Raw genomic sequence first — 27,651 nt, 5'->3', positions numbered from 1 at the left:
TGAGAGGCTGAGGCAGGAGGATTGCAAGTTTGAGCCTAGCCTGGACAACTTGGCTACATTCGACTGAAAGTTTAAAGGGGCAGGAATAGTTTGAGCAATCTTCTACTCTTACACCTGGTAATCTGAGCAAGGTAGTTGAGGATAAGATATGAAATGTAACAACCACTGTTAATTTGTATTGTTTTGCCTTGAAACCCTGTATCTCTTTTTTTTGTTGTTGCTTTTTTGTTTGTTTGTTTGTTTTTTTCCAGTACTGGGAATCAAACTCATGACCTTGTGCTTGCCAGGCGGACGCTGTGCCGCTGAGCTAAATCCCCAGCAACCCCCTGTATCTCTTTAAATGTTCTTGCTTTGATTTGTTTATGTTCATGATACTGGTATGCTGCTCCTGTTCTATAAAAAAATATTAAAGATGATATTACCCAAATAATAGGGTAAAAAAAAGGGGGCGCGGGGATTAGCTCAGTACTAAGGTCCTGGGTTCGATCCCTAGTACAAAACAAAAAGAAAAAAAAAAAATGTCACATACTTTGGACCCTTGAGAAGTTGGGCTGCGTTGGTGAATTTAACTTCTTGAAAACTCAGTTTCATTATCTGAGAAATGGACTTGGCAGCACCAACTTCACAAGGTTGAGACAGAAATAAGGAGGATAAAGTATGTAAAGCAGTGGGCACAGAAATTGCTATCCTAAAAAACCTCGGAGGACCCTCATCTTTTCACTGAACAAGTGCACACCACGAGGCCGTGTAGATAGCAACTCTAGCAAGGGGCCCAGGACTGGACAGCGGGGTTTGAATCCCAGCTTCATCACTTAGAGCTCAGTGGTTTCAAGAAAGTTACTTACTTGTTCTGGGTCATAAAGTTTCTCAGCTGTGAAAAACAGGCTAATAATGCTTACCTCACCATGCTGCTCTGAGGATTAAACCAGCTAAGGAAGAGAAACTACTCAGAACAGTGTCTGGCACTCAGGCACCGAGGAAGTGATAGCTATCGTGATCATTATCATCACCGGGTGCTGGTATTTTCCTGTCTCATCCACTTCCATCCCTCCAAGGCGGGTGGGAACCATAAGGGGATGGCTGGAACAGACAGATGTGTTACATGACAGCAGAGCCCATGGAGTTGGGTGACTGGCCTCTGTCTCATCATGTCAGGGTCCCCAAGCCCAAGCGGGCACCAAATTCAATTTGCCTCGAGGCTTGTAACACACAGGACTCAGGCCTCACCCTAACAGCATTTGATTCAGCAAGTCTGGGTGGGCTCTGTTTTACATTTCTAACAAGCTCCCATCATCAAACCGTGGTGCTGATGCTGCTGATGGGAACACGTTCTGAGACTCAGGGCCATGTAACAGGAAGAGATGTCAACCTCTGCATGATGGTGCATGCCTATTATCCCAGCACTTGGGAGGCTGAGGCAGGAGGAACCTTAACATCAAGCCTAGCCTGGGCTACTTGGTGAGATACTGTCTCAAAAAAATAAGAATAACATAAAGAACAGATGTCAGAAGCTCCAAGAGGAGGCTGAAGAGTCTCAAAGGGATAGGAGCCTTGAAATTCCCCCAGACAGCACAGAGTTCCGGAAACTCATTCCAGAATGAGCATTTGTTCATTCATTTATTCATCGAATAAGAACCGGATCCCCACTGTGAGAAGCGCCCTGTATCCATCTATCAGTTGCAAGGACAAGAGTTAAGCTGAGCAGAAACACTGAGTTGAGAAGACTAACAATTTATTGAATTAAACTGGGGCAGCACCCTGGGAAGAAGCAGTGTCCCCACTAGACCTGACATTAGCATCACGGTTTTGTGTGTGTGGTGGAATGTACTTATACCTAAAACAAAATTGACCCCAAAGTGTATGGTGCAGTGGTATTAAATATACTCTCACTGCTGTGTAACCACCACCACCATTGAGCTCTAGAACTTCCCTCATCTTCTCAAACTGAGACTCTATACTCACTAAACAAGAATTCCCTAGTTCCACTTTCGCCTGGTCACTACCGTTCCATTTCCTAAGCCTGTGAATGTTTTGCTATGCTAGGTAGCTCTTGTGAGTGTGGTCATACATTTTGTCACTTCATGATTGGCTTATTTCTCTTAGCATAATGCATTATGCTTATTTCTCTTCACATAATGCATGACAATTCTCTTCTTTTTAAAGCTGAGTAATATTCCCTTTCCATATAAATCATTTTGTATATCAGTGACATTTGGGTGGTTTCCATCTTTCATGCATAACGGTGCTATGAAGATTGATGTACAAGGATTTGTTCACAACCCTGCTTTCAATTCTTTGGAGTATATACCACTAAACATCACTATCAAGCCAATCAAATTTACTTGGGTGACAATTAGGATCAGAGCTCCTGCCCTACACACACACACACACACACACATGCTTCCTACTAGACCTTCACCTCTCCTGCCACCCTGGTACCCAGTCTCTCAGCCACCACACGGATAAATCACCTACACCTCCGGGCAAACTGTCACAACAAGCTGGAGGGATTCAGCGGGAGTTCTTTCACCCCATAGTAGCAGTCTTGGCAACCTCGCTGTTCCATGCCCAAATGCACCTGTGCCAGCAGCGCGTGGAGTACAGTGGGGAAGGTAGCCATCAGATGCCTTGATAGAAGGAGCTGTTGTACTACTTACAGGCTACTTGGGTGAGTGATTTAATCTCCCCAGTCTCAACTTGCTGGTCTGAAAGTGGAGATGATAGTACCTATGTACTAGAGTTGCTGTTTTGAGAATTAAACAGCAATAAACTAAGCAAAGGTTGGATAAACTGAGATAAGGTAAAGCGCTTAACATACTGCCAAAACAAACAAACAAAAAAGCAACAAAAAAAAAAGAGATACAGGCAAAAAGTAAGGACTCGACAGATATTGGCTGTTAGTATTATTGGTTATTTCTAACACATGCCAAGGACTTCCTTGCCATAGAAGGACATTACAATGAGCATAGTCTCACTAGGCCAGAAACCTAGAATCCCAGACAATAGCAGACAAATTTCTTAAAATCATAAGACTCAAAATTACAACCTGGTCCCCACGGATGAAAAGACTTCGGAAAGGGAAAGTGTTCGGGAACAGAGTCCTCTGAGGAACGCATGCACTGTCCCAGAGTCTCTAGCAGCCAGCTGTGAGTTGTATGGATTTGTCCCGAGTTTTTTCAAAAGTCAGCGTGCAAATGCCAGATAAAAATGGATTCCAGAACGATGGAAACTGGAAATGAGAAATGGTTACAACAAGTCGGGCCAGGCCTCCCCCTGGATCGCCCAGTCCTTCTGGGACGTGTTCTGACAACTTGACAGCCCCTGTCTAAGCCTCCGCGAGGGGACGATGTTCCTGCCACTTCCCCTGGAAGGATATTGCACAGTGAAATATGACTCACTGTCAGGCCCTCGCCTTTGAGATTCCCTTTCTTCTCTTGACCCACTTTCGTCTGGCTGTGCCCTTTTGTACAAAGGCGAAGGAAGCCTGCCCTGGAGGAGCTTGCTTTGCAGGCACGGACATTCAAAGGCCATTACCACCTCTTAAACTTAGCCCTGTTCACTTAGCCAAGCAAAGCATGTGTAATTCTTTTAATCTTCCCTCATAAATCAGTCTCTACGTTCCCTTAATAGTCCTTCTCCCGCACTTTGAACTCTCTCCAGTCTGGCTGTCCTGAGCTCTTGTTCCGTTTACTCCAGAGAATTACCAGTCAATCACGGAGTGTCCGCGCAGGGCGTCCGCAGGGCCTTGCCAGGTTTCCACTCTCACCACGCTGCACCGCCGGCTGCCAAAGGTACCAGAGCCAGGGAACAGCAGCGGGATCCGCCAGGACAGAGCAGGCCCTGCCCGGTGGCCAGCCCACTCAGCCAGGCTCCCAGCATCTGGTGCCTACTCTGCAATGGCCTTTTGAATGGCGAGCCAGCAGTCAGGCAACTGCAGAGAAGTCACCTGAGTAAGACACTCATGCCTCTCCTGTTTGACTTCTCGATGCATCCGCCTTGCACATGGCTGCTACCTATAGCAAAAGGAGGGCCATGGGAGAAGCCATGGTGGGGTCTTACCTGGAAGGTACCAGCATGGTCCTCTTCCTTATCACCCTCTCTGTTCTCCTTGAGGGCAATTAATGTGAAGCCTCTGAAGTAGGAGGGTGGGGCAGCGGAAAGTGTCACTGTGAGAGAGAAGAAAGCAACCTTTTAGCATAGGAATCAACTGTGCTCTGTTTGTCAAGTGAGACAGACACAAGTTCTCCATCCCACACCTGCAAGGCAGAGCGCAGAGGATGCTGGGAAAGGCTCACCTGTAGCACAGAAAGTCTTCACCCTCTTCACGCCGCTCCCTCTTACATTTAGAGCCCGTCAAATGACTGATCTGCTCCCTCAGTTGGAAACTCAACAACCAACCACAGCTGCAATGAGCCAGCCCTTGGCCAGTAATCCCAATGGGGTAAAGTTCCTGGTCAGAAACTCCAGTCTTGACAATTATCTCATGTTACATATGCCTCCATCAGACTGGCCAGGAAGCTATTTAGCTCTCGCTAGCATAGACTCCTCTATGAGGCCTTTTGTGGCACAACAGCTGCATGTTCTGCAAAGCACATCTCATTTTCTTTGTGGAAACTCAGCTAGACCACATTTTCCAGCCCGCCTCCCAGTTAGGTCTGCTTGTGCTTGAGGACTTCCAGTGAGAAACACAGGCAGACGTGGGATCGGTGACACCCAAGCATGCCCTGTTCAAACTTTCCCCATGACCCTCTACTCTTGGTGCCATCTCTACCTGCTGAATACATGGGATCCAGCAGAGGACTCTGATGCCCCAGGAAAAGGACAATGGAGTCACAGATGGAGAGACACTGGGTTTCTGGAAAATCACACACTGACCAGGAACATCCACGCCATACTTTGTATAAACTGAATATAAACTTACATTGTAGGGGGTCATTTGTTACAGCAGTTGGCATTATGACTCTGTAAAACTATTTTTCCCTTGAAATCTGGTTCCAGGGCCTTCTCAGCACTGCATGATGGCCACCTCTCTCATTGGATCTCCAGTGTCCTGAGACAGAAGTCTTTTACTGCAATCTTTTTGTACTGAACTGCAAGTCTCTATTGACTTGCTTTCACACTGGACTGTGAGTTAATGCAGAAAAGGGCTGGGTTTTTATTCCCTTTATATCCTATCACTGAGCAAATAATAGATGTTCAAGTTCCTTCAAATGGATATAAATTGAGATTTAAGCTACTTTATTGCCTAAATTAAAGTGCTAAGATTCTGGGCTTTAGATATGGAATTGATGTTAGAATTTCAAGGGATCCCAAGTATCCTCTAATCCAGCCTTCCAGTTTCATAGATAGAAAACCATGAGGCTAGAAAACCTCTCTGCAAAAACATGGAGAGGTCAACAGATACTTCAAAGCATTCAGAGGCCAATTTAGGGCCAAAACTTAAGGTCCCCTTTGTCATTTAGTACTTTATCCATGGTTTCACATACCAAATATATTTATCCTGTATGGAGCTTCTGCAGGTATGGATTGATTATTAATTTTTAAACCTTATGAGTCAATTCATTTAACCTGTATTATTTAATTATGCTGTGTAACCTACATTTGGGGAGAAGAATATAGTCCCCTAAATTCTTCAGAGTAGTTTCAACCATAAAAGCGAAGCACCTTGAACTCCAAAACTAAAACCACTCTCTTAGATACTATAGTGTCGTCCATGAGCCACCAACACAATGATATCACAAAGAGCTTGAAGACGCAGAGCTTTGCAAATATCATGCCATGATTGGTCAGTTCTTCTAACAAAAATAAAGGAACATTCTGATTGGCTACTGATGTCTAACCAATGAAACAATAAGGGAGAAAGATGAGAAAAACAGCACAATAAAATAAGAACAGTAAGAAATGTGAGGCTCAGCCATGTCAAGCAGAAAATGATGCTCATGCTGTCAGGAGACTGAGCTGGAATCTCTTGAGGAACAAAGACAGCCCAGAGCAGCCTAAGCTGGAGATGGCGAAGCTTTTAGAGTTCTCAAGTATACCAAAAGCCAGCTGTGGTACACGTGCTGTGGGTTTGCCACCACTGGCCTAAGCTCTCTATAGTGGGTGTGGGGTGGCCTTCAGGCCACTTCACACCATTCTGGAGCAGGAGGAGCAAAGGACAAAGCAGTACACAGTAAAGCTGCTTCACCTAGATGTCCTCAAATTCCCTTGTACCATTTTAATGTGACCTTGTGCTGCTGCATCTTTGCTTCTGGGGACCAGCCCTGTAGTTCTTCCTGGTAGGCTGTCCTCAGGCCACTGAGCCCAATCTGCCTAATATGAAAGGCCCAGCACCCTCCCAGCAGGTGAGGACCGGTGCTCAGGGGTTCACAGAATCAGACTGTCTACCCTGAGGGACCTTGGCTGGGGTCACAGCCTTGTTCCTGTCCTGCCTGTCCTACTTCCGTTCTAGTTTCCTAGGGAGCACTTCCTTAATAAATCACTCACACCCAAACCCTCATTTGAGGCTTTGGGTTGTTCTTCGAAAAGTCACAGTATGTTGTAATTCCAACCTCCAGCACCTGAGGATGAAATTTCATTTGGAATTAGGGTCTTTCCAGATGTAATTAGTTAAGAAGAGGCCATACTGGATTAGTGTGACCTTAAATCCAATCTGACTCATCTTCCTAGGCACAGAAGGATGAGAGAACGAAGTTCCACTGTTTTAAACCTCTGGCTTGTAGTAATATGCATAACTTCCCAGGCAGTCACCCAAGACCCAGGAGGAGTCCTTCCCCTCCAGCACTGCCTTCAGGTTAAAGCGCGGATTCCCCAAGACAAAGGAAAGGCCCTCAGTCCCCACCTCTGAAGCATCACCAGCCACACTCCATTCCTCACACACCACCTTCATCCTGGGATTCATGGGCTGTTTCCCGAAAAGTCCCATCAGCTCACCTTACCACATTTTCTCACGTATTCAGCTTCCTCCATTCGTCAGACATGTTCAGAATGAGCTATATTTTCACCTTTAGTGTCATGTTTCTCTGACTTCCCCATAAAGACTAGGTGCCCTTTTTCTCAGATCCTTTTTACATTAAAAACACCTATAGGTCCCTCCAGGCAGGATGCTGCAACTCCCTGTGGGCTGAGGCAGCTCCTGGTAGGACCAGCACCTGGGTCTCCGCTGGGCTCCCCTCTGGCCTCAAGTTACCTAAGAAAGATGGTGTGAGGAACAAGGAGGCCAGCCAGAGGTAGCAACCAGACCACTTCCTCACTCAGTCTGGGGACAGCTGATACTAAAGGTGTCACCACAGCCATCCATACCAAACCCTGCTCCAGACAAAACACTGCCACAGACTTAGCACCTGAAGCCATAAAGATAGCTAAGGCAGCACCTCTGTGGGAAAGGGGCTGCTGCCACCAAGTGCTCCTGGCCTCTTCCCGGGACTGAGAACACTGGAAGAGTGAGGTATGAAGTGTGGGATGAGAGTCTTAAATCTTGTTAAGAGGTGGTGAAGAAGATTTTTTGGTCTTTGCAATTCTAGAAGAGATCATTGAAAAATTTTAAAAGGAAGCCCAAAATAACTATAAAGGCAAAACATTAAAACTATCCCTCCAGCATGAAGATGCGGGATGCTGTTGTTTTGTTTTTGTTTTTGTTTTTGAGACACACTCTCTGTGTAGCCCAGGTTGGTCTCAAACTCCCGATTCTCTTGCCTCAGCCTCTTAAGTGCTGGGACCGCCATACTTTGGTGAACTTTCTGATTGCTTATGATGAAGAAGTTGTTAAGAAGGAAAATATACTTAAATACTGTACACAGAAGAACTCACGCGAATATGTTAGAGGTGTGTGTCTGCCTCATTTTTAAATAATAAGACTAAAAAGTAAAACAAAAATTATAAGTACTACACATTGAATACAAGTTCTAAAATTCCTGACCCCAGACAGCCAGAACTTGTAACTCTGATTTCCTGGCTCTGTAACCTAACAGCTGGAAAGGATATTGAGGATGACCTGATCTAACCCCTTGCATTCTGGGATAGAGCTTCTGACATCTGGAAGTTGAGAGACACAAGATCACACCAAACGAGATGACAAGTAGAACTCAGGTGCCTTGCCTCCCAGGTACAGGCATTTATCCTGATTCTAAATTAAAATAATATCTGCATGTTTCTGCAATGCTGGGATTGGCTCTACTCCAATTTACAGCTGACAGATAAAAACCTGTCCCACTGCTTTGCAGATGTAACTTACATTTGAAAGATCTTGTGTAAATGTAAAAAAGGTTTTAATCTCTAAAGAATGCTACTGAGCATTTTGTGAAAAAGTAAATAAAAATAATCAAGACTTGTAACTTATTTTTGAGAAGTTGCTTAATTTTCTCCCTCCTCATCAGTACCTTGCAGTCATCAAATTCCAGGAGTTCTTATCATTCTCCGAAGATATTTAAAAGAATAAACAGGACCTAGAAGCTGTTTTCTGTATTTGTAAAAGCCTATGATAGCTATGTTAAGCTAAAAAAGGTTAATAAATGTATTTGTACAAAAAAAGCCAATATAATTGACTTAACCACACTGAACCTCAAAGTACTGGTGTGAAGTAGAAGTGAACTAATCCATACCAAGTTCTTAAAAAGTCATGTGTTGGCACAGAATAGGCACTAGGTGTATATTAGCATTATTATCAGTAATTCCATTCTGTGTTCATGTGTTTGTTTACAAATGTGTAAGTCCTTCAAGCTCAAGAACCACATCTGATTACTACAGAGCTGATGTGCAACTGAACTTCCTGAACAGGGTTCTTGGACTGAAAAGTCAGAGTTCTTAAAAATGTCAATGCTCCTCAAACTGATATACACATTTAGTGCAGTATAAATGAAAGTTTCAGCATGTGTGTGTGTGTGTGTGTGTGTGTGTGTGTGTGTGATGTTGACACACTGGTTCTAAAACTTATATGGGAATGCAAAGAGCCAAGAATATCTTGGGAAAGATGTAACAAATTGAAGGGTTTATCTTATCAGATATCAAGATTTATGCAGCTACAGAAATTATGCCAGGGCTGTAGTGCCTAGAAAAAATGGACCAGTTGAAAAATGTAGTAGGATCCAGACCATTTGCACCAGTATATGGAGTTTTTTTGTTGTTGTTGTTGTTGCTGTTATTGTTTTGTTGTTGTTGTTGTTGTTGTTGAGACACGGTCTCACTGTGTGGTTCCCACTGGCCTTGAACTCACTGTGTAGCCCAATCTGACCTTGAACTCACAGCCATCCTCCTGCCTCACCTTCCCGAGTGCTGGGATTATACACATGCACTACACTCAGCTGGAGATTTGATTATGATAATGGATGTACTGCAGAGCAGTAGGGGAAAATATTTTCAATAAATGGAGCTAGGACAACTGAATAGCCATATAGAACAAGGTGACTATAGCCCTTACCTCACAGCATATACAAAATAAGATTGCAGAGCTAAATGTGAAAGTAAAACAGTAAAGTTTTTAGGAGGTAGCATAAGATAAAATGTGAATGACCTTGGAGCAGAAAAAAATTTTTAAATAGGACATAAAAAAGGATTAACCATAAAGAACAAGATATAGAAAGGAAGCAATATCAAACTTTTGCTCATCAAAAGACATGATTAAGAGTAAAAAAGCAAGTCATGGTGTGAAAAAGATCATCACAATCGTATAAGCACCAGTTTACTTATCCAAAACATATAAAGAACTTCTTCAGATCAATAAGCAAAAAACACTTCAATAGAAAAAGATAGGCCAAATGATCCATTAATACTTCACAAAAGAAGGTGCCTCCAGCCAATAAATATATGAAAAGGCTTTTAACCTTGTTAGTGAACAAAAATAAAAATTAAATCCACAATAAAATATGACTGTGTATCCCCAGACTGACTAAATTTAAAAGAATTAACAACATCAAATGTTGTTAACTGGGACATTCGTATACTGCTGACGGAAGTGAAAATTAGCAATTTTTGCTGAAAAGTCCATTGGCAGTATTTACTGAAATTGAACATACACATACCTTATGACCCAGCAATGTCACACTTAACTCAGCAGACTGGCATACATATGTGCACCAAAAGACATCTATGAATGTTCATAGTGGCACTGCTTATAGTAGCACCCAGCTAGAAACACTCACATGGCCATCAGCGGTCCAATGAATATATCAGCTGTGGCATCTGTATGTAACCAAATGCCCACTGGTATATGCAAATGGACTAGAAGAGATACTGCTACACACAACATGGATGATGCTCACAAACATAAGCTCAATGGAAGAAGACAGACACAAAAGAATGCAAATGGTATGGCTATGTCAAAATATCTGCATAATATCCAAAAACAGACATAGTAATCTATGGGCATGGAGGTCAAAGTAGTAGATAAGCAGGAAAGGGGGGCAGTGGATTTGGGGGACAAGAGAGATGCTACTGGAGCATTCGTCACATTCTGTTATTATTACTGTTGTTGTTATTGTTGTTATTATTGTTGTTGTTATAGTACTAGGGATTGAACCCAGGCCTTTTGCAGTGAGCTACATACCCAGCTTTAAAAAAAAATTTAAAATTTATTTACTTAGGGAGACTAAAATCACTAAGTTGCCCAGGCTGGGTTTGAACTTTCAGTCCTCCTGCCTCAGCCTCCCAGAGTGCTGGTATTAACAGGTGTGTGCCGCCACTCCTGCTACGTTCTATTTCTTGAGCTGAATCCTGTTACTGGGGGTATAGTCAATATGTGATCACTAATCTCTATGATTTGTGAACTTCTCCAGCAATTAGATTTTGATAAAGATTACTAAAATGTTTCTGAATGATAAATAGCCATCTTCTTATAAGTTTATGCAGTGCATTTAAAGGGCTAATCATACACTGAGCTTCCCAGAGTGCTGCATATTCGTAGTTCTAGAAAACTAAGGTCCTAGAAAACTAAGGTTATACTCTAACTTATTAAATAGAACTCCCAAGATGGCGGCTCTGGACGCTGAGCTCAGTGTGGGCTTTCCACTCATAATTATCACTGGTGATAAGGTTATTACACAGTAGAAATTGAAGTGAGATAGGACACTCTTTCCCTCCAGAGAACTCCATTATATGACTTTCTCCTGAAATGCATAAACGTACAACATGTTCTGAGTCCCAGTAACAACTGATGATGATTGTCTGGCAATAAATAATAGAATCTTCTCTCTAATAACTCCTCCCAAGTGCCTCCCAAGAGAGGCCATTAAGAAATTTTTTAAAAATTCAAGAAAAATGTTTACAAAGGATTTTTCTTTTAAAAAGAAAAGAAAGAAAGGCTATTTGGAGTCATCCTGTGAGCACCCACAGGGAAGTGGTTAAGAGCAAAGATTTAAGATTAAAATCCCAGAGCTACCACTTATTAATTATGTGACCTCTAGCAAGTTACTGCACCTTCCTGTTTCTTCATTTTTAAAAAGAAGTTAGTGATACTGCCTCTCTATGTAGGAAGAGCAAATGGATTAAACAGATACTGAGCACAATGCCTGGCACTTGTAAGGAGACAAGTGTTTGTAAAGGACGAGGGGTGGTGTGGTGGTAAAGTTGGGGATGAAGAAGATGATGACAAAATGCTGAGTGTGATGGTGAAGACCATGATGATGAAGACCAGAGATCTGTCCTCGAGGGAAATGGTTGAATCTCCACAGCACTCTAGAACTCAATGAGGCACCACTGGGAGGACTGTGACTGAGCTAATTATCCTTGGGGATGGTCTTCACACGGCCAGGTGATGGGGAAATTTGAGTTATTTCTTTACAATAGATGGAATTTTTTTTCATACTGGAGAATAAACCCAGGGTTGCTAAGCTATAGCCACAGCCCTTTTTATTTCTTTATTTTGGGATAGGTTCCTGCTAAATTGCCCAAGCAGGACTCCAAACAGCTTGGATTATAGACATGCATTATGCACGGGGCATAAATAGGATCTTCTTAGGGTCCTTCATACCCATGATAGAGTCCCTGTGAGGAACTTCCTCATTCTGCTACCTCCATACAATACACCTTCTTAAGACTTCTTTACTTTTTTTGAATGCCTCTCATTCAGTCTTAACTAAATATGTGTTTGTGATATTATTTGTTAACTATTTGTCTTTCCTGCAAGGTATATGAAAGCAGAGACTAAGTCTATTTTGAGCTCCAGTTTAGCATCTAGCATCTTTCTTTGTTTTTTCATTTTGTTTTCTTTGTGTGTGTGTGTGTGTGTGTGTGTGTGTGTGTGTGTGTGTGTGTTTTGAGGCAGGGCCTCACTAATTCAGGTTAGCCTTGAACTGTGTAGCCCAGACTGGCCTCAAACTCGAAGCAATCTTCCTGTCTCAGCCTCCAAGTACTAGGATTATAAGCGTGTTCCACCAGACCTGACTTAGCATACTTCTTTCTTATATATGTTATGGTTTGTGTCTGGATATCCCCTCAAAGCCTCATGCAGTCATGGGGTGGGCTTCTAGAGTTTATGATTGACTCATGTCCAATGTTGGGATTATGGGTGTGAGTGCTACACCCATCCTAGGGTAGGTACTTTGCATACAATATAAGGCAGGGAAAGAACTTGCTGTCTGCTGCTCTCCCCTTTTTGCCCTTGTTGTTTTTGCTATTTTCTGTCACCATGAACTGTTGCCCTCTGCCATGTGCCACTCTGCCTTGGAGCCAGCCAACGTGGACTAAAACCTCCACAAACTGTGAGCAAAATAAACCTCTCCTTCCTTATTTTTGAGTGTCAAGTATTTTGTCTCAGCAATGAGAGAAAAGTTACTCAGGCAGAATTTTGTACCAGGAATGGGGTTACGGCCATGACTATACCTGACCACATGGTTCAAGAGCCTTTAGAAATGACTTGTGGGAAGAGTTTGGAAAGTTTGAGAGATGTCACCAGCAAGAGTAGAGCTGGAATGCCTTCATCTGTTCTGTATGGGAGATTCTAGTCAGAGCTCAGAAGACCAGATGGCTGATAGAAATCCTGCTGGTAAAGACTGGGTTCAGGAGGTTTCTGCTGTGAAGGATTGCATTGGTTGTTGGACTCCAGATAATGTGTGTTATGGCTTGGCAGAAAGTTTGTCTGCATTTTGCTAATGTCTAGAGACTTTGCCTAAGACTAAGATTAAAGGTGGTGGACTGATGAGTCTGGCAGAAAAAATTTCAAGGAGGTTGAATGTTGAGGCAATGGCATGGCCATTGTTTGAGGGCTTCTAGCCAGATTTATGTTGCAAATCAAGAGCGAAGAGCCCAGCAGGATGATTTAAAATGTGAGTTTGGCCAGAAAGGAAGCTCTAGTAAGGCTGTGGATTGCAAAGATAGAGCTAAGGAGATCTCCATTGCTGGGAAAGGAAAAGAAGAATAGAAAAGATGACCTGAGGGCATCACAAGAAGCAGCAAGTCTCCACCCCTTGCAGCCTCAAACCTGCAAAAGTGAAAGACTTTGCTTTGAAGAGAAAGCTGCAGAGGGCCATGCTCTAGAATGGCAGCAGCAGCTACACCAGGTTTCAGAATGGCTGTGGCGTAAAGAATTTATTCCTCAAAAATCAGGTTCATAGTGCTTAGTGATCCAAGCACTTGATCACTACAGCCGAGAGAGAGGAAAGCCTGGCTACCATTCCAGCTGGCAGCAGACCTTGGCATCATCCATGTGGCACTGGTTTTAGGCACATGCAGAATGCAAGAGATCTGAGGTTAAGAAGGCTTCCACCTAGATTTCAGAAGGCCTGGGAGGCCAGGCAGTGTGCCCCTGAGAGGGCAGTGTGTGAAGCTGTGTGTGTGAAGCAAAAGGTGCACTGGAGACTGCAGAAGTTTGGAAAAGCCAGGAAAGTGGATTGTCTAAGGAAAGTTGCAAGGAGGGAGCAAAGCAGGCCCAAGAGAGGGGCTGTGTGAGCTGTAACCACCAGAAGTGCCACAGCGGTAGAGTCATGCAAGCCCTTTGGAGCTCACAATGTGCCACAAGTTGCTTCAGATGCTGGATTTGGAATTACAGTACTTAATGTTTGCCCTGCTGGATGTTGGGCTTGCTTTGGTCCTAATGCTTTGTATCCTTCTGTTTGTACCTTTTGGAATGGTAATGTTTATCTTGTGCCACTGCATGTTGCAAGTTTTTAACTTTTCATTTGTATAGGGGCTTACAAATAAAGAGTTTGCCTTACATCTCGGAGGAGAGTTGGGACTTGGACTTTTCAACAATGCTGAACTGTTAGGACTTTGGCAACTCTTAGAGATGGACTAAAATATCTTTTGCATAAAGGGTTGCACATAAGTCTTTGGGGGGCCAGGGCTGGAATATTATAGTTTGTGTCTGGATGTCTCCTCAAAGCCTCATGCAGTCATGGGGCGGGCTTCTACAGTTTATGATTGATTCATGATCCAGTGTTGAGATTGTGGGTGTGAGTGCTACACCTGCCCTAGGACAGGAAATTTGCATACAATATAAGGGAGAGAAAGAGGTTTACTCTCTGCTGCTCCCCCCTTTTTGCTCTTGTTGCTTTTGCTGTTTTCTGTCACCATGAACTGTTGCCCTCTACCATGTGCCACTCTGCCTTGGAGCCAGCCAAGTATGGACTGAAACGTTCACAAACTGTGAGCAAAATAAAACTTTCCTACCTTATTTTTGGATGTCAGGTATTTTGTCTCAGCAATGAGAGAAAAGTAACTAAGACAACATAGTTAATTCTCATTGTACACTTGTTAAATGAATAGACGTGTTCATTCATCTTCATTGCAGTTTGCTCATTTCTGCTCTGGTCTCTCATCCAAAGTCCCCTTAGATGATTTACTTTGTATACTATGCCAGATCGTTGTTATTTTTTTTTTCCAGTGCTGGGGATTGAACTCAGGGCTGTATCTGCTAGTCAAGCACTTGACCACTGAGTTACATCAGCAGCCCTGTCCTTTTGTTTACAGAGCATCTGCTCTGTGCCATCCCACTGCCACATTCCTGGAGAGAAAAGACATAGCTTCTACTCCCTAGGAACACAGAGTCTGGTCTGAAGATGGGAGGGAAAAAAAATCAACAGATGTTGTTTATAGCATGTGATAACTATTACAGGTGTATGAACAATGTGCTCTGGGGGCCCAGAAGAGAGAACGTCTGACTCTACCTGCATGAGGTGGAGAAGGCTTTAAGGAGGTAGTGTCATCTGAACTGCAAGGTGAGTGAGCAACAGGAATTTGTCCAGTGGACAGAAGGAGCCACAGGTAGAGTGAAATGTGTGGTGTGCTACCTCAGCCATAGAAATCAGACTCATTCTCTACTTTACAAGTTGCATGAGGGGATGAAAGTGCCCTCCAGGCTAGATGAGGAAGAAAAGCAAAGGGCAGGTGGTCGAAGGCCTTCAGTGCCCTACTAAGAAGTGTGGATGCTACCCTGGAGGTGCTGAGGTGGCACTGAAGGATCTGAGCTAGAGGCCGTCATACTCAGACACAATCAGATCTTGAGATTTAAAGCTGAAGGTTATGTGATTAGTGAATTACAGCCCTTCTCTCAGAGCCATCTGTGGGGCAGGGCCTCCCTGGCCTGCCTTGTGTATTTGAAGACTAGTATTTCACACTGGGCTTGACCTCAAATCTCTACCCAAGTAGAGTTCTCCCCACCCTTGGGTACATTTATCATATGAAGATCGAGCCCCATTTAATCCCCAAATAGTTTTCTGGGTCCTTCAAATGCTAGTGTGTCAACAATCTAGCAAAACCTTGGATGAATCATTACTTACCCAGTGCACCTTCTATGCTTATTACCCTCGTTGCATATATCTTGTTCAGTTCCATCATCTTCCCCACTCTGCACCTTGGGTTTCAGACTCAGAATCCCAACCTCAATACAAAGGCCTTAGTCAGGTCCCACCTCCAGCCCCTGACCAGGCCCTGCCACCTACCACTGTGTGGAACTGATGTGTTCAGTGTTCCGGTTACAACCTCAACCATTGTGAACTTCTACGTCTGCCTTCACCTATAACATGAGGTTATAAATACCAATGGAACATTAAATAAGTCACAGGGCTCTCCTCCACTCTACACAACTTTGAGAGTTCAGAGGAACTGCAGTTCACATGCTTCACTAAGACACTGACACAGGGATTCAGCCCATCTAGCCAGGATCAAGCAGAAGACTTACTGGCAACTGGCTGGCAGCTGGGAAGGCAGGGCTGATCACCCCAAAGTGAGCGAGCATGTATCGGGGGAAGGGGTTGGACCATGCTGTTTCCCTGAATGTCCTTCGTGGCATTCCCAGCCAGAGATGAAATTTCTCCCATTCCAAATTAAAGAGCATGCATATTTAAAATTGAAAGGGCCATTTTTCTACAATGCAAGTAGGTAAAAGACCTGGATTTATATTTCCTTCTATTTATTATACATAATGTTGGGTAAGGTAGTTAACCTCTTTTTGTCTGTTTCCTTCCCTATAAGTCAGCAGTAAAATTATTTACCTCCTGTTGTCATTATGGTAATGAATATATATAAAAATGTATGCTAAATCAATAAAATATATTAAAAAGCAAGTCCGTCTCCTCTATGATATAAGGATCTTAATTATCATCTCATGGATTTGTCATGAGGATTAAAGAGATAATGAATATGAAGCACAGAGCAACAGCTCAATAAAAGTTCATTCTTTTCCCGATGTGTTACCTCATCATGTGGGCACACAGAGCAGGTGGAAGAGTCCTGAGCCACACAGTCTGTGGACAGGAAGAAGGATGGTAGTGTTTGCTCCTGAGCACCCTCCAAAGACCCATGTTGACAAAGTCTTGGGCCCCAGGTTGTGGCACTACTGGAAGATGGTGGACCCTTTAGAGGGTGGGACCTAGTAGAAGGAATTCAGCTCACTGGGAGCATGGCCTTGAAGGAGATTTTGGGACTCTGGACCCACTGTCTTTCTATCTCTCTCTCCCCCACACTGGCTTCCTTGCCACCATGAGATAAGCAGGTCTCCTTGGCTACATGTTCTCTCCGCAATGTACTGTGCTGCCCCTTCTCCAGAGCAACAGGGCCAAGATACCTTTGAAATGAGACAAGACAAACCTTTCCTCCTTTTTAATTGCCTGTCTCAGGTGCTTTGTCACAATCATAGAAAGCTAACTAACACAATGGCAAGATAGTCCTGGGGAAGTGACAATGTGTCAGCTAATATGGATGAGGGCAGCATGCTCAAGGAGACCCCAGCAGCTCCCCTATTCTGACCACTTGATAACTGGGGGTTACCAGTCACACTGCCCTCCTGAAATAGTAACTCACAAAAGTGACTGTACCATGACCCAGTCTATCTCTGGACCCTTTTTCCTGGGCATGTGATTCAATCTAGACTAATCAAAACCCTTCAGTACGATACTTCAATTAGGAGTGAGAAAGAAAACAGCTTTTCCTTTAGTCACAGAACTAGCCAGGAGGCTTTTTATTGAAGATTTGGCAGTCGTTCTCCCTGCCATTTGGAAAAAGTTTATCTGTAGTAAGAAAAAATAAGGACAACACAGAAACACAGCCAAGAGATAAAGCATGGATGAAGCAAGACAGAAGAGGCGGAAGGGAGGAATTGAAAAAGAATAGAAGGAAAACAGGGTGTAGGAGGGAGAGAGAACTTATGAACTTGTTTTTTCCTAGATCCATCTACACCTAAAGCCAGATCCACCCTGGACTTTCCAAATATGGGAATCAAAACATTCCCTAATTTGTTCCCCTTGGTTTGACTATGTCTATCACTGGCCTTGAAAAGAGTCCTGATTACTTTGAAACAAAGAAACAAATAATTCTGCCCAGACTGTGAGAATCAACAGCAGGCAAAGGAAATACATTTACAACGACACTGAAGTGGCTGACCAGGAAGTGACAGCTGGCATGTGAATGCCATCAGGATGAGAGTAGGTTGCTAACTTCAAAGTGATGTCACTTGATGCCAGCCCTAGGGAGAGGGAGAGGCTTTAAGAGAGGTCTGAAGAGCTCTGTCCTAGGCTCTGACCTGCTCGACAATCTGATCAACTTCCTTGATAAAGATTCATCAGGCCTGCTTACAAAAATGTGGACAATCCCAAGTTGGGCTATGTGTATAAAACACTCAGGGACAGAATCCAGATTCTGCAAGTGGTTGGCCATTACAGAGATGGCCCAAATCATAGTGGAATAAGTTGAATGGAGAATTATGTCACATCTTATGGGCAAGGCCCAGTTACACCAGCATAGGTCAATATATTGGCAATGAACTTAGAAAAGGCTCCAAGTTCTGAAGTTAGTCTAAAATCGGGAGGCCCTAGGGTTTGAGGACACTTGCAAGGGCAGCACATCACATAGAGCAAGCCACTTAACACCTTGCGCTAGGAAGCATAGGGAAACTAAGAGACTAAGGTCCTGGAATCCCTCTCAAGAGCATCCCCCACAAGGTCCCACCTCCTAAAGGCCCATGCCACCTCCAAACAGCACCACCCTTCAGCAGGATCTTAGAAGGAATGATGGGAGAACTGGGCATTTTAGGCAGAGGAGAAGCCAGGATAGGTATTTATCCACAAACACTATAAGAACTGACATATGGCCAGGGAGAGAACTTATTTTGCTGGACTCCAAAGGTGAGAATCTGGACAGATGTGTGGAAGTTCCATGGGACACTGACTTTGGCAGCAGAGAAGTACAACAAGGTTAAACCTGGTCCTGGGGTCACCAGTCTATGTGTCAGAACTTGTGATTCTAAATGGAACTTGTGATTCTCCCTTTCCCCAACCCCACTGCCAAGGCAACGCAAGAACTGCAGTTCTTCTGGTTTGGGCCTCCACCGGCCACTGCCCCAGGGTCCCACAGTCACAGGATGAGGCAGTGGTGTGACCAGGTGCTGAAGGATGCATGGCATGGAAGACTGAGACTGGGTCTGAGACAGGTGGTGACTGGGGCTGGGAACCCCTTTAAGTCACTTTCTTCTTGTATCACTGTATTGCCTTAAAACAAAGAATATGGATTCCAGGAATCTGGCCTTTTGTTGGAATCCAGGAAACTTTCATTGGTTGGTTTAAAGCTTGCCAAGTGATTCTAACACATAACCAGGTTTGGCAACTACTGCAATGGTGAGGGGAAATTCACTTTAATAACTTGTGTCTCAGTTTGATGGATCAGCAGTCCCTCTGCCCTGCTTCTTCATATCCTCAGAGCCAGTGTCTGAGGTTGGCGGCCCCTTGCCTCTGCCCTTTTGCCTGCTGTTGTTCCGCTGGTCACCCCGGCGTAAGCAATGTTGGGGCATCTCACCAGGCACACTTGCTGTCTCACGGCTCCCAGTGCGCTTCACCCTGGCCCAGCCTCTAGCTACTGACCCCAGGGCACCTGGCATCCTTTCTCTCAGCTGCCACCACTTAGAGCTTCTTGCTGCCATCCAGGGTGCTCAGCTTTCTGGCTGAGAGAGAAATATTTTCCCTATCTTTCATCCAGCTTTCAGGGGGAGAGAGAGAGAGACAGAGACAGAGAGAGACAGAGAAAGAGAGAGATAGAGAGAGAAATAAAGACAGAGAGACAGAGAGAAAGAGACAGAGAGGGAGACAGAGAGAGACAGAGACAGAGATGGAGATGGGGCTGGAGAGAGGCAGACAGAAATGGAGAGAGAGAGATCACACTAGGGCTTTGAGGGTTTTAAATGATACATTTTTTCAACCGATACCGATTTACTGCCCTGCTGTCTCCAGGCCCTCTTCTGAATGCTGGAGATAAGATGGCAAATAAGAAAGACAAAATCCCTGTTCCCATAAAGCATGTATCGTAGCTTTAGGAGGCAGATGATAAACAAGATAATTCAGAGAGTGCTTAAGGGGCATGAGGAAAACAAACCAGACAAAAGTGATGGGAAACTCCAAGAGGTGGTCAGGAGATGCTAGGTTTGAAGAGGAACTTCACACAGAAGGTCTGACAGACAAAGAGCCAGACACACACAGGGCTGGGGACAAGCACTGCAGGCTGGACCAAGAGCAAGTATGAAGGGCCTGGCGTGGGAAAGAGTGGCTGTGCTTGGAAAATTCGGAGGTTAGTGCTGCTACTTCCAGGAGGAAGAGGAGAGAGAGGAAGACGAGGTAGAGGAGGAGGAGAGGGACAAGCAACTGAAGAACTTCCTGTGGTCTCATCCAGTCCAGGAGACAAGTTTGCAAATGTAACCCCACAGCTGTAGGTAGACCCACAGGTCTCCTAGGCCTGAGGCAAATCAGGAGATGTGGATCAGGACCCTGTGCAAGCGTTCCTGAATTTTTCACCGTAGTTTCAAGTATTCCGTGAAAGCTGGAAGACTTGCCTATGTAGAGCTTGCAAAAGACTTCTGCATGGTCATCTACTGAACCTTAGCTCCAGCCCAGCAGAGATGGTCTGTGAAAACAGGACATTTTATACCAGCAAGAGCTGCACAGTGGCATAAAGGCGACTGTACACTGCCGGGGGAACGGGAGGGAGAGGAGAGAGAGGACCGTAAATGACCTGGGGCACTTACCAGTCCACTTTATTCATGTACCTACCTCAGTGAGTATGAAATGCAACCCTCAGGTCCCTCACCCTGTCATATAGGAGGACTTTGCACTTGGATGTCAGTGTTTAAGGAGCAAATACCAATGGTTTTATCTGCCATTCAATTGAAAAAGCGTGGAACTATTCCAGTGCTGGAGGGAAAACAGAAGCCCCGGACTTACTGAGAAATGCCAATTTGTTTCTATTCCCCACTAACGGAAATATCTAGAGGGGTGCATAAATCAGGCCAGCGTGGAGCTGGTGTCTGTTGTATTTGATGTATAATTTCAAAGTATCTTTAAGGAACAGTTTTGCCTTGTATGATTTTCACCCTCCACACTGGCTCTCAAATCTAACCTCTTACTTTACTGTACTCAAATTGCTCCCTTTTTTATTCTGAATGTCTACCCCCATGGCTTTGTTCTTCTTTTTCCCTTCCTACACCACCCACTTGCTTTCTTCACTTCATTCCTTTCTTTCTGTGCTGCTGCCTCCTTTACTGAGGGCGGAGGCAGGAGAGAGCAGGACACCTACAACCACTGGCACACACATCCCCACACTCCTTCTTCTGCCAGTTCACCTAGCAGGAATGTCGGTTCACATGTTCTGGAGTAAACACCTCAGGAAGACCTTTAATTGAATGACAGACTATGAGATAGTACATTTTTATAAAAATCCACTGTTCCATTCATCTTTTTAAAAAATTTCAGTTTCAAGTTTCAGGTGGGCATGTGGCTGTCCGGCTCAATGCTATATTTCCCAGCCTCTCTTGCAACTGAGTATGGTGACATGTCTAAATTTTTACCGCGGGAGTGTGTTTCGAGGGACTGGGTGCAAGCTGTGCATGGTGGTGCACACCTGTAACCCCAGCATGCTGGGAAGCCCAGGAAGGTGGATCAAAAGTTTGAGCTCAGCCTGAGCAATTTAGTGAAACCCTGTTTCAGAATAAAAAATTTACGAAAGGGCTGGGGAGGTAGCTCAGTGCAAAGGCCCTGGGTTCAACCCCTAGTACCAAAAAACAACAAAAAGTGGGGAAGGGGTGCTGGTGCAATTTCTGGGGTGCATCATTAAGAAAAAACCATTTGTTTTCCATGGGTGTAACCATCCCGGGGCAGTGCTGTCCAACAGAAAGAAGCTCAAGCCAGGATAATTTTGTTAACAGATATCTAACAGGAATAAGTGAAACATAGGTAAGGTATATTTTTAGTACAGGGGATTGAACCCAGGGTCTTAGTACCTATTGGGTACACCGATCATTCCAACATGGAATCAATGTAAAAATTCTTAATGAGAGGCTTATTCTTTTTTCATACTAATTCTTCAAAACCATTTACAACAAACCTCCGTTCAGACTAGCCTCATTTCTCGTGTTGCAGTTGTCACACTCGACTATTAGCAGGTGGCTACATCCTGGACAGCAAGGTGTGAGAAGCCGGAAGAACCATGAGATAAAAGACCCGGGTTCTTGCATGGCCTTGTGGAGTGAAATTCTACCCTGACATGTCCATCTTCCCACTTTCTCCTGGCTTAAACCACTTTGGGGAGCTCGGTGTAACATGAGCTTATCCCAGGCCCTAATGTAACACGGTAAATTTTTTTCTCCCAGACATTGATTTTAACCTACACTTGACATTTCTTACAGCAACCGAATGGAGAATGTGATAGGGAAAAGCCCTGGTGATCAGTCCATGTTTGTGAACAGATCAGCAATTACAGCCTGCTGTTCTAGGTGAAAGAGTCAGCTGTAAAGGAAAAACTTACCTGTCAACGGGAAGGTACCCAAGTGTGTGTGTATGTGTGTGTGAGCACAAATTTGCTGTCTTCCTGCCTCAGCCTCCTGGAGTGCTGGGATTATAGACATGTACAGCACTGGAGTTTTAAACCTTGAAAAACTAATTAGATATGCTTTCATTTTTGTACACTTGGATTTTTTCATTTCCTGAAAGTCAAAGCAATAAATAATTGCCACAATCATTAAGCATTAGATAGGTAGTACCTTTTGACTTTTATTATCAATGGGAACTAAATATTTATTAAAAGGAATAAGGATTCTGAAACTAAAACTACATGATAAAAAGAGAAGAATGCCACAAGAAAAGAGACAGGAGTGCCCAATTCATCATGATGTCATCAACAGTACTTAGTTAAAAACAAACCACCGTGTAAGAAATAGTTTGCTTAAAAGACCTCCCTCAGCTTCAGTTCCTCAGATGGTATCTATTTTCTGTTCAGGCATCTAGTTTTGCATGCATAGTCCAATAACATCTGCATATGAAGATAAAGCAATAATCAAATCAGGGTTTTCTCCCCTATCCAATTTGTTTCTGCATCTCCACAAACAAAAGGGATTGGCTAAAGACTGACAAGGTTCTTCATGGTTCTGAATTAATCCTCTGGGTTATGGAGAAATGCAATACTGAAGCCTATAAAAAGCACAAAGTAAATGTAAATAAGGATCTATCCCTTTATTACTTTGTGTCCTGTGATATGTCAGTTATTATCTTGATTTGTTGACCCTGTTTTCCTTCCAGGAAGGCTCACCATCTGGAAGGTTGAGAGTAGCTGAGTGAATTCATTCTATGCCCAATTCACTTTACTGAGCCCGCAGAGAAGATTGGGTAAGAGCACACATTTAGCCAGGCGTGGTGGCACACTCTGGAGGCTGAGGCAGGAGGACCGCCATGAGTTTGTGACTGGTCTGGGCATTTTTGTGAGTTCAAGGCCAGCCTGAACTCCATAGCAAACCCTGTCTCAAAACAAAACAAACAAACAAACAAAAAAAACCAAACCCAAGAAACAAAAAATCCAAAACCAAAAAGGCAGACATTTAGGAGTGATAAAGACCGTGGAGGATATCCTGACCCCACTGATTAGCAGCTGTGTGACCAGGAGGAAAGCTTTGAGATTTTAGTCTTCTCGTCTGTAAAAATGAGTAATAAATCACCTCAAAGTACTACAAGGACCGAGGGGCCAAGCATGAAAATCTTAACACAATTCTTATCCAGTGCTTTGCTAATAAATGCTTTTCTATTTCCAAAATAATGACCTTGTACATGGAGATACTGCAGTTCAGAGAGGTGAGGCGGCTTGTCCAAGGTCACAGTGGAAATGGGACCATGGAGAAATGGAAACCGAGTCATCCAACATCAATCCTATGCTTTTTTCCACCAGGCTGAGGTGCCTTCCTCTTAAGGCAGTGTGTGTCCCACAGAGGGACAAAGAAGAGAAAGCAAAGCAGCTTTGGAGGTCTCCAAACCTCCCAGTTTAGAATAAATCCCCACCCAATTACGCTTAAAATGGGGCCAGCTTTTGAAATCTCGACTGCACATTCTTTTCCCATCAAGTTCCTTGAAATTTCCCTTTAAAGCACATCTAGGAAAAGCCACTCTCATTAGCCAGGGTCTGACTTTATTTTCCTAATAAACAGACCTCTGGGCAGACAAAAGAACCTCTTATTTTTAATCAGTTCTTCAACATTTCAGCTGATTTTCTTCTATTTGGCTTGAAATTGTGATCTGGCAAAGGCCGGTCCTGCAAATTGTCCTGCTCTAAGGGAAGCCCCTTGAGGATCCTCAACTTGTTATTTTTAATCACTGTAATCTCCTTTCAAAGGAGGCCCTGGTCAGAAACAGAGCAGGCCTTTCAGGGTTTTCTAAAGCACAATTATTGCAGGAGTGGGGGGAGGGGTGGGGGAAGAGGGAGGGTGGAGAGGTGATGGGAGAGAAAAGGAAGTCCATATAGTACCAGCGACTTGGAAAAGGGTGCATAAGTCTCCACCGGACCAGGCTGTGAGGGGAGAAAGCCCATGATTTAATTTTTAAAAGGAGTGGCCACTTTATTCCGGTTGAGAATACCAAAAGGCTACCACTTGCATGGGGGGCAGAGAGAGCAGAAGCTACTGGTGATGGGCTGAATGGGAAGGACAAAGATTTGAGGCAGGAAAAGAAGCCACTGGTTCCAAGGATTGTGAGGGGTCTTCACTCAGGAAAGAACAGAAAGCACACGGGACACCAGGGGGACGTTAACCGCCACAAGCCTAAGTCTGCACCAGGCTGAGTCATTAGATTTGCTTTTGTCGTATTATTCTACGAAAGTATAAACCAACAGAAAATGTCACAACCTAGGCCAGCCCCCTTGCTTCCTAACTTTGAGTGGTGGAGCCAGGTTTGTTAATCACAGGGTATTTATTCAGGAGACCTTGGCACGGCTCCTTTAAGGTCTTTTCCTTCAAAATCTGTGAAGGAAAAAAAGAGCTAAAAAAAAGAGCAGAAGGATGGCCCAGCAAGCGAGCGAGTGGTGCCTGAGCCCAAGGAGAGCCTAAAGGTTATGCTCCAAGTCCAAGGCCCTCCCCTCCTGCCCCAGTTCCCTTCCAAGGGTCAGTACTAGGACTTCTCTGGCCATGTGATTATAGGACGGGTCCCCCACTCCTCCACCCAACCTAGCGCCCCAGTGCTCCCCATGCCCAGCCAAATGCAAAGGACTAGTGTGGAAGGAGCCCCAGAGAAGCCTAAATCACACAGACTCTTCCAGTGTGTCAATATGAACAGTCCTAGGCAAGGCTTCTAGAACAGAGACATCAATGTATCATTCATTCATTCATTTAATTAATTCATAAGGCCCCAGAGAATGGCCATTCACTGGTAGATTGGACTAGAGCCCTAAGGAAACCTACTGTTAAATACACACACACACACATGCACTCACACACCAAAATCTAACGAGGCATCAATCTTTCCCTTATCAAACCAACAAAGGGTTCATGTCCAACTCTAAAGTGTCCCCGGACCTGTTGTCGCTCAGGCACATTTTCCTAAACTCATTTACTCCCTGTGCTATCCATAGAGGTTGAGTAAACAGCTATTTTTACAGCTGGAAAGTTAATTGTACAGAAATTAAATGACTTGTACAAGGTCACACAGCTATAAGCCCCTTTCTGCCCAGAGCCAGCTTCTCCACGGGCCGCAGGCCCTCCTGGTGGGCTAGGCCGGGAAGTTACCCCTGCTTCCCGTCCGTCCACGTGGACGACTGGCCGTGTCCTGCCTCACTGGGCAGCAGGCCCGCGCATCTGCAGGACTCTCTCCCTTGCCACGCCAGCTCGCGCAGTCCCTCCCCGGCGGGGCGCGGCGAGGTGTTCTCCGCCCCACATCTTTCCACTCGGAGGACCAAGGATCCTGCAGAAGAGAAGTGCAGGGACAAGGCCGCTCCAGGTGGAGTTCGTGTGCCAGCCCTGGCGTTCTGAACAGGGCGGCCCGGACACCACCCCAAACTTTCTTCCGCGTCGCTGTCACCGCGGGCTCCTGGGACTCTGGGGAGCCGGGAGGTGGGGATGGAAGGGCGGCGGCCGGGGCCCCGTTTGTCCCCCACCCCGGTACCCAATGATCCAATTTTCCCTGCTCCGTACAAGAGCTGGCTTATGAAGGAGTGTGCAGGGGGACACGCGCCCTGGCAGGACCGCAGGTGAGGTCAAGCGGGCTCCCTTCCCTGCCTGGTGTCCTGTGTCCCAAGCGGACAGCGGCGCCTGCTGCCCGGGAAGGGGAGGGAGGCAGGGAGGCGAGCGGTGAGGACCGAGTCCCGGCCCTCAGATCAGTGCGAGTCCAGCCGCCTGGAGTGTCCAGGAGGTGCCCACCCACTTCGACCTCTTCTGCGCTCCGGGATCTCGGCTTCCTACAGAGCCGCGAAAGTGCGACATCCCGGCGCTTGGAGCCCAGGGCTGCCGGAGCCGAGGTCCCACAGCCTCGGGGAGCAGGCCTCGAGACTGGGCTTCCCTTTCGGTCTTTCTTGGACTTCCTCTCCCGTTGGGAGCTACCTAGGGCTCTTTGGGGATTCGAGTCCCCCTGGGGACCGGTCCTGGAAATCCAAGATCCTCTCCCTGGCCTGAGATCAGAACAGCATAATTGGGCGGGGGGTTGTTTTGTTTTATTTTTTTTCCAAAGAACCCTACCGAAGAGCGTCAGGCTCTTGCCCCGACTCTCTGCGCCCCGGGACCGGTTCGGGAGAAGCCGGGGTGACCACCCCGCTCACGGCCAGTCTTGAGAGAAGCTGGGCCCCCTGCTTCAGGGCTGGAAGCGGGAAAGCTGCCTTGCCTGGACCCCAATGAGAAGAGCCCGGGTCCCCTCCTCTCCAGAGAACGATCTGGAGGTAGCGGCTCTCCTTCTCCACTGCCGACGGTCGAGGTGGCAGCAGGCTGCTTCCCAGCCTGGCGGGAGTGACGCGTGGCTCCGCCGCAGCCTCCGCCTCGCACCTTGGGTCCGAGGTCCGGGCCGCTTCGCCTGGCTGCGGGCCCCGCGACGGCTCGGGACGCTGGCTGGCGTTGCGCGCGGTGCTGGAAGCTAAAGGAGCGGAGCGGAGCCAGGTCCAGAGGACCCTGGCGGGGCTGCGCCGGCACCGTGCGCCCAGGGGCTGCGCGCCCTCCTCCGGCACCGCGCGGTCGGCGCCCTCCGGAGTCAGCTCCCGTGCGCCCCACGCCAGCCGGGGCCACTTACCGCGGTAGCTGCTTCCCGGCTTGTAGAAGTCGGGGTCCCCCTCCACGCGGAGGCTGAACTCGGTGTAGCCCTCGCGCCGCGTGCCCTGGGCGCGCAAGATGCGGCTGCAGTAGCCCTCCGACTTGGCCACTTTGTCCAGGGTCTCGTCGGAGAAGGCCAGCGCCACGGCGAGGGGCAGCGCCAGGGCCAGCAGCGCCTGACTCCAGGGCGCCGGGGACAGCCTCATCCTCGCGGGCCCCCAACTTTGAGATGCTGTCGCCGGCCCTCGCCCAGCGACTCCTGCCCGAAGTGGTCCGGGCAGAGGCGAGACCTGGAGGAGCCCCTGGCGCGGAGAGGGAGCTCGGAGCCAGTGCCGCCTCGGTTTGGCGGCCGCCGAGCTGCGCTGCGCTGAGCCCAGGCGAGCAGCGCGCGGAGGGGAGGGCGGCGAAGGCGCGGGAGGAGGGAGGGCTGGGTTTGCACAGCTCCCCAGCGCTGCGCTGTTTTGTTTCCGAGCTGGCGATTAGCGGCGCGGCGGTGTTTATTTTGCGACGCTGGATTCCCAGGGTCTGGCGGGGATCGTAGGATAGGGGGACACTACGGGGGCTCTGTCTCACCACCAAGGAAGCTGCTGTCCGAACCCTCGCCTACACCCTGGACGCTGTGGAGCCCCGTGCTGGAGGAGGGAAAGCCTGCCGACTAACTTCTGCTGCACACCTACTCTGCGCGCGCGCAGTTTGCTGGA

At 46.1% G+C, this 27,651-nt stretch overlaps 1 protein-coding gene across 1 annotated transcript in view; it reads right to left on the bottom strand.

Annotated features, from left to right (window-relative positions):
• Spon1 (spondin 1, extracellular matrix protein) overlaps positions 1–27,331 on the bottom strand; it is a 295,302-nt gene extending 267,971 nt beyond the window's left edge. The window contains exons 1-2 of the mRNA XM_005380330.2: positions 26,931–27,331; positions 4,060–4,166 (exon numbers count right to left, since the gene is read on the bottom strand). Of these exons, the coding sequence (XP_005380387.1) occupies positions 4,060–4,166; positions 26,931–27,156 (333 nt within the window). The 5' untranslated portion in view covers positions 27,157–27,331. The remainder of the gene's footprint in view (positions 1–4,059; positions 4,167–26,930) is intronic.
• Positions 27,332–27,651: the final 320 nt, after the last annotated feature.

The sequence above is a fragment of the Chinchilla lanigera genome, unplaced genomic scaffold, assembly GCF_000276665.1.
Source record: "Chinchilla lanigera isolate Chin_1 unplaced genomic scaffold, ChiLan1.0 scaffold00013, whole genome shotgun sequence".
Lineage (NCBI taxonomy): Eukaryota > Metazoa > Chordata > Mammalia > Rodentia > Chinchillidae > Chinchilla > Chinchilla lanigera.
The sequence above is the reverse complement of the archived record's forward strand: the minus strand, read 5'-3'. Positions and strand labels throughout refer to the sequence as shown.